Source organism: Mus caroli, chromosome 2, assembly GCF_900094665.2.
Source record: "Mus caroli chromosome 2, CAROLI_EIJ_v1.1, whole genome shotgun sequence".
Taxonomy (NCBI): domain Eukaryota; kingdom Metazoa; phylum Chordata; class Mammalia; order Rodentia; family Muridae; genus Mus; species Mus caroli.
Window position 1 is genome coordinate 106,219,700 of NC_034571.1, and position 7,016 is coordinate 106,226,715.

Here is a 7,016-nt window from a genome sequence, read left to right on the forward strand (position 1 = left end):
AGGTATGTTACAAGGAGAAGGAGCCAAAGAATTCAGTTCTCCTCTTTTAAATAACAGGAATTATATGAGTCACTTTATTCATGCATTTGTTCTTAAAATATTCCTGTCATATTGAATTCCGTCTGAACAGAACCCTGGAGCACACCTAGTCAGAGATAGAAAAATGAATGATTAAAATACATTCAAATACCCATAGCCTACCTATACGATGAAAACCAGACCAAGCTCACTGTAGGTGGGAGTTCCTTTACAGGAGTATGCCAAACTTATACTCTATTGATATTTCTACAGTTCTGTATCCTGCATTATCTACTTTAATATAGAAGAATCCTTGGATGTTTAGCAGGGTGATGCTGATATGTTAAACCCCACCTACTCTTTCAATAATTTAAGACCACCCCCCCACCCCAAAAAAAGAGGGAACTCTAAAGGAGTAGGCAGTAGAATTGGGCCCCTGGACCTAACTGTCCTCCCTCCTCTTTCCATTTTCTCATCTTCTATTCCTGCCACCATTTGCCAAGGAGAAGCTTCGGCATGGAGAGGGAGGGGTTCTGAGAGAAGGGTGCATATCATGGATCTGAGTTAACTGCCTGCCTGCTGCTTGATACAGCTTTTCCAGTCTGCTTCTCTCTATGTTCTGCTTTCTCTCTCTGGAGATCTGTCTATATTCTGCTTGCTTGTTATTCTAAGAGATCTCTCTGTCCATGTTCTGCTCCGTCCTGTGTTTGCGTGTGTGTGTGTGTGTGTGTGTGTGTGTGTGTGTGTGTGTGTGTGTGTGCGCGCGCGCGCGCGCGCCTGTCTGTCTATCTGTCTGTCTCCAAGCACTTCTCTTTTTTTAATCCTAAAAAATTCTTTGACCTCTCATCTTCTGCAGAACACAGGTCCAGCCTTTTATTTTGCGTATCAATCCAGTCATTTACTCCAGGTTTCCTTTTGATTATCCTGTGAATCAGCATCTGGAGAACCCCCAGCCCTTTGATTCTTAAGTCACAGCCAGCACATATTTTTTTCTTAAACTTCAAAAAGATTTCAGAGATCTGTCTTTGGGAAACACAGACAATAAACTACTTGGGTGGGACCTGGTCCTGATATTACCATTTCTACAGCCCCTGGGTCTAATGTAGCTCTGTCCTAGGCTGACCTTGAACTCAGGAATCTGCCAGCTTTTGTATCTTTCTGACAAGCTGGCTCATAGTGTAGCTGCCTTTGTTCCTTTAGATCCATGAAGCCACTTGTAGTTCATATTACATCCTTATATTTGAGCAATTATATATATTTTTGAACTGTTTTTAGAGCTTTTTATTATTATTATTTTCTTGTTTCTTTTTTTTATTAGATATTTTCTTTACATTTCAAATGTTATCCCCTTTCCTAGTTACCCGTCCAAAATCCACTATCCCCTCCCACCTTGCCCTGCTCACCAACCCACCCACTCTCTATTCCTGGTCCTGGCAGTCCCCTATACTGGGGCATAGAGCCTTCACAAGGCCAACAGCCTCTCCTCCCATTGATGACCAACTAGGCCATACTCTGCTACATATGCAGCTGGAGCCATGAGTCCCATCATGTGTGCTCTTTGGTTGGTGGTTTAGTCCCTGGGAGCTCTGGAGATACTATTTAGTTCATATTGTTGTTCCTCCTATGGGGCAGCAAACCCCTTCAGCTCCTTGGGTCCTTTCTCTAGCTTCTCCATTGGGAACCCTGTGCTCAGTCCAATGGATGTCTGTGAGCATCCACTTCCGTATTTGTCAGGCACTGGCAGAGCCTCTCAGGAGACAGCCATATCAGGCTCCTGTCAGGAAGCTCTGACAATAGTATCTGGGTTTGGTGTTTGTATATGGGATGGATCCCCAGGTGGGGCAGTCTCTGGATGGTCATTCCTTCAGTCTCTACTCCACACTTTGTCTCTGTAACTCCTTCCATGGGTATTTTGCTCCCCTTTCTAAGAAGGGTTGAAGTATCCACACTTTGGACTTCCTTCTTCTTGAGTTTCATGTGGTTTGTGAATTGTATCTTGGATATTCTGAGCTTCTGGGTTAATATCTACTTATCAGTGAGTGCATATCATGTGTGTTCTTTTGTGATTGGGTTACCTCACTCAGGATGATATCTTTCAGATCCATTCATTTGCCTATGAATTTCATAAATTCATCATTTTTAATAGCTGAGTAGTATTCCATTGTATAAATGTAACCCATTTTCTGTATTCATTCCTCTGTTGAGGGATATCTGGGTTCTTTCCAGTTTCTGACTATTATAAATAAGGCTGCTATGAACATAGTGGAGCATGTGTCCTTATTACATGTTGGAGCATCTTCTGGGTATATGCCCAGGAGTGGTATTGCTGGGTCCTCAGGTAGTACTTGTCCAGTTTTCTGAGGAACTGCCAAACTGATTTCCAGAGAGGTTGTACCAGCTTACATTCCCACCAGCAATAGAGGAGTGTTTCTCTTTCTCCACATCCTCACCAACACCTGCTGTCACTTGACTTTTTAACCTTAGCCATTCTGACTGATGTGAGGTGGGATCTCAAGGTTGTTTTGATTTGCATTTCCCTGATGACTAAGGATGTTGAAGGACTGTCCCAGTCTTTACCATTTTGCTGAGACATCAGCCATACTTTGCCTCCTGGACTCATGTATAGTCTGATTATCATGGAGTCATTAACTTTAACAGAGAGGACATTCCTCAGAAGAATGTGAAATATGTATATTATTACACAAGCAAGCCTTATGCCCACAGCTGCCATTGACACTCACAGAGGCTCAAATTAGAGCCCTATCCAAGGGGCAGGAACCATGTTACTCTCTGCCCACCAGGGCCACACTGGGCTAGATAAGCTTCAAACCATCTCATTATTTCCCAGTGACCTAGAGGACTAGCTTGGGGCAGGAGGACAAGTTCTACGGCTCTAAAAGCCCCATGTGGTAAGAATGGCAGCTCAGACACCATTCGGATTCTTTTGGTCTTCTCTCTGACTTTCTTACTTCTACCCTTTGGGTAACTCAACAGAGATATACATTTTGTGTTTAACAGCAATAACTTGTGAACAGCCACACAGAAATCATAGAAGAGAGATGAGAATGATTATAACCACTGCTTGGTCTATAGACTTGGGATGTAGATATATGGTCTATAGACGTGGGATGTGACCGTGCTCCATAAAGCAGATAGCTGTTGCCTCAGAAGATGTTTTAGCTGTGCCCAAATTGTTCTTCAGGACCTATTCCTATTTCATAAGACACCTAACCTGCCCTGAAGCTTTGGACTCTCCCACTTTGCTACTGGGATGACAAGACGATGTCATTATCCCACTATGACATGCTGCCCCACCCAGCCAGAGTAACTAGTCCAGTTATGTGTGGGGACTTAGTCAACAAGACAATCCCTGAGTGACAGTCCTGGCATACAGCTGGAAAGGAAATCTATTTGGAATAGAAAAAAAGATCTCTGTTGAAAACAAAGAAAGTTGTGTTTTAAAAGGTATTTACACAGTTTGGGATTTCTTGTGGGTAAATAGACTTCTGGAGGAAAAAGAAAATGTAGTGGAAATGGTTAAAAGAAAGGAGGTGGAAGATGAACTTCAAAAGGTATCAAATGCAGCCCTTCAAAGAGGGATGTGAAAGGAGGATGGTGTGCTGGTGTTCTGCCTTCCTAAGACTGGACTTAGTGCTGGATATTAGTACTGGTGTGCTGGTTATGAAATACCAGCCTTTGGCTTCCTCCAAAGCTTGATGCCTCTGTCTCTTTCCAAGTAGTGGCTGCTGTTTCAACCCAGCCTTCACTCTCTAAAGCTTGTTGAAAATTTAGAGAGTAATGGGCTAATAGAAATCAGACAGCCAAGTTCTTGGCTTATTTTGTTTCTTTGGGGGTGGGTATTTATTTGTTTTGTTTTGTTTCCCTGAGGGTTTACATTGGAAGTATAAATTATTTTTGTATTTGTCAACTGACATACATGCATCTGTCACTGTCCCTTAACATTTACTCCCCCCAGACCCCCAGAATAAGTACAAGCAAGGAAGGGAAAGGATGGAAAGAACAAATATTTAAAAGGTTTCTAAACCCAATGTGATCTGTTCTGAGATCTGAAGATCCAACTATGATCTCTGTTGCTGAAATGTAGTTTGCCTGATATGCTGAGATGGTATCTGGGAAAGTGAGAGCACAGAAGCTTCATCTTGACTCTGACGTGCCTGAGGAGCATCTCACTTTTGCCATCTCCTTTCCGTGTGCCAACATGCTGCATGGTAGGTCCTTTGGGTTTGTAACAGTTGTCTGTATTCATATCTAGGAAGCAAGCAATGGAAGATGCTGAACAGAACCCATTGGATGATGAGTAAGTAAACCACTAACAGGGAGCCAGAAAGATGACTGCTCTAGAAATCTCCAGTGACCCACACCTCAGTTGTGAAGATGTTCTTTCCTTAAGCCTGAGAACCTTGGAAGAAATTTCAGTTCCATTTTCCCTTATTTCATTACACACTGCCACAGTGGGACCTTGAGCAGAAGCTGTCCTGTCACCCAGCACATCAGCTTGGTTCAGGGGAAAGATCCATTCCCCTCCCTCCTTCCCAGAAAGCCAGAAAGATTCTGATAGACTGAGACAGATAATATTCAAGTTTGTAACAAAAGGCAAGAATTTTCTTTTATTTCCCACCTTTAACTGCCTTACATATATTAATTAGATGCCATATTTTCCCTATAAAATTTTGGAGGTGAACAAGTTAGAGTCCAATTGTTTATATAAAAAAATATGGTTTTCCTTTTGTACACAAAAGATTTGCATTTTAGTGAGTATTGCTTAATAATATTTAAAATGAAAGTGTGACAAATGTTTGCTTTCTGAGGAATACCACAGAAATTGGTTAATTATGAAAAAAAATCAATCAAATCAATTAGGTGTGTAAACAACAGGAGACTAGAGGATGAAAGAGAATACATGTATGTCCTCTTGGAGTTGTGGGGTTTTGTGGTGAGTTTAGTCATAATGATGCTTTTCCTGTAGGGCTGAGATTACAGAAATACCAACTTTAGAAGCCATAAAACAGAATCTCAAGTACCTGAACTCAGACCTTGAAAAGGATCTACAGAGGCTGGATGAGGCCAATCAGATTCTCCTCAGAAAGATTCAAAAGAAAGAAGAATCTATACAAAGGTCAGGCTTTGCCCTTGGTGAAGGAGAGGCTCCTCACGTGATGTCCCATAGCCTAAAGGGAAGCGAGGGGGGTCAGTTCCCTGGTGGAAATTTCAGTGTGTGATTTAAATTCTGAAACTTGACCTCTGTGCCCCCCCCCAAAGACTTGGGTGTGGATCCTTGCATCAATTTCTTCATTTCATTGACATTTTATTGCACTGTCACTCCAGCTCACTCAGATGTTGGTGGCGTGATTTCAGTGGCAGCTTCCTTAGGACTGATTCACACCTGAGTAACTTTGTTTTTCAGTCTTGAGAGAGATATTGCCCTGTCCATAGGAAGAGTCCCAGAGAGGGATGACTTCAATGAGATCCTAGCACAGAAGGAGACTGCCTTGAAGGACTTGGAGCTGGAGACAGCAAAGCTGGTGAGAAGACTTCTAAAGGAGACCTTAAGAAACCCTCTGCAGCCATCGCTCTGTCTGTCCCCAGAGTCTCTGCATATGCTCCTTGCCTCTGTGGCTACAGAAATCATAGCTGCCGGGGGGGGGGGGCGGTGGTCTCTGTGACAATGAAGCACAAGGCATGGGCATACGACCTTGACTCTGTCCCAGGTCCTCTATGAAGGACCGAGGTGCACTTAACTGACACCCTCATCCCCACATATTACGTCAGTGGTCTTGAAAGCAGAATCTGTTTGTCTCCTTTAACTCTTTCTTCCTACAGGAGAAAAAGAATAAGACCCTAAGCAAGAATGTGATGGAACTTCAGAAGAAGGTAAGGGCATGATCACGAAGGTGGTTTTCCCAGGGCGAGGCTTATCCATTGCACTGCAGATGTGTTGACCCCTGTGATTTCCCCAAATGCTGGAAATTCGACTGCATAATTTGTGGTAGTGAGGGACTGTGTTCGCGCTCTCCCCTGAAAAAAAAAAAAAAAGAAAGAAAAAGAAAAAAACAAGAAGGCAAGAGGACATCCCAAATTGTAAGGAACCTTATTTCCTACAGCATTATCATTACAAAACAAAGGCTGGTGGAATGGACAGAAGACGTATGTGGTGAATTTGGGGAATATAATTCACATGCACACACACACACACACACACACACACACATGTATATATGTATATTTTTTCTCATCAGTTATATGTAACCACATAAAATATAGATTATATGCTACATACAAATGAAGTGAATTTTCACAGATTTAAGTCTATCTTGAAATATGACTGATTTCTAAAGAATCTTCTGAACTCTCTAGTCAGATAAACAGGAAGACGGTAAACATTTGCCCTACACCCCCATCACCTTCAGAGTCTTCAGACGCAAATTTGTCCTCCAGACATGCCAGGCTGTGGGAAAAAGAGATAAATAGTTACATGAGCAACAATGGCTCATTCTTTCCCCAATTCCTCCTGTTAAGCCCATGCTTCTCTCCTCAGTGTGGAGCTATATTGGTCATGGGGACAGAAAAGGATGTCCAGTCAGGGCTTAGTGCTCAAGAACACATACTCTTACATACTCAGAACCTGAGTTCTGGTCCCCGTGCCCAGGTCAGGTAGTTCACAATCACCTCTCCCTCAAGATCCAAGGACTTGAAGCCATTCTCTCTGGATGCCAAAGAGAGCTGTACTCACATTTACATACACACCTACACACACACACCTACACACGCACACACAAATGCACACACAATTACAAATACGAATCTTAAAAGAAAGAAAGAAAGAAAGAAAGAAAGAAAGAAAGAAAGAAAGAAAGAAAGAAAAAAGAAGAAAAGAAAGAGAGAGAGAAAGAGAGAAGGGAGGGAGGCAGGCAGGCAGGAAGGAAAGAAGGAAAGAGAAGAGAAGAGAAGAGAAGAGAAGAGAAGAGAGGAGAGGAGAG

General features: G+C 42.5%; 1 protein-coding gene and 1 non-coding gene across 3 annotated transcripts in view; both read left to right on the forward strand.

Annotated features, from left to right (window-relative positions):
* Nucleotides 1–3,366: 3,366 nt before the first annotated feature.
* LOC110289881 (transmembrane and coiled-coil domain-containing protein 5B) overlaps nucleotides 3,367–7,016 on the forward strand; it is an 11,554-nt gene continuing 7,904 nt past the window's right edge. The window contains exons 1-5 of one of the 2 annotated variants that reach the window (XM_021156280.1): nucleotides 3,367–3,483; nucleotides 4,292–4,336; nucleotides 5,006–5,155; nucleotides 5,444–5,561; nucleotides 5,860–5,910. In XM_021156280.1, coding sequence (XP_021011939.1) covers nucleotides 4,302–4,336; nucleotides 5,006–5,155; nucleotides 5,444–5,561; nucleotides 5,860–5,910 — 354 coding nt within the window. In that variant the 5' untranslated portion in view covers nucleotides 3,367–3,483; nucleotides 4,292–4,301. The remainder of the gene's footprint in view (nucleotides 3,484–4,291; nucleotides 4,337–5,005; nucleotides 5,156–5,443; nucleotides 5,562–5,859; nucleotides 5,911–7,016) is intronic. The other variant, XM_021156282.1, reaches the window with a different exon arrangement.
* On the forward strand, nucleotides 5,896–6,057 carry LOC115030528. Its single transcript, XR_003836112.1, has one exon. It is a non-coding gene; the product is annotated as a U1 spliceosomal RNA (small nuclear RNA).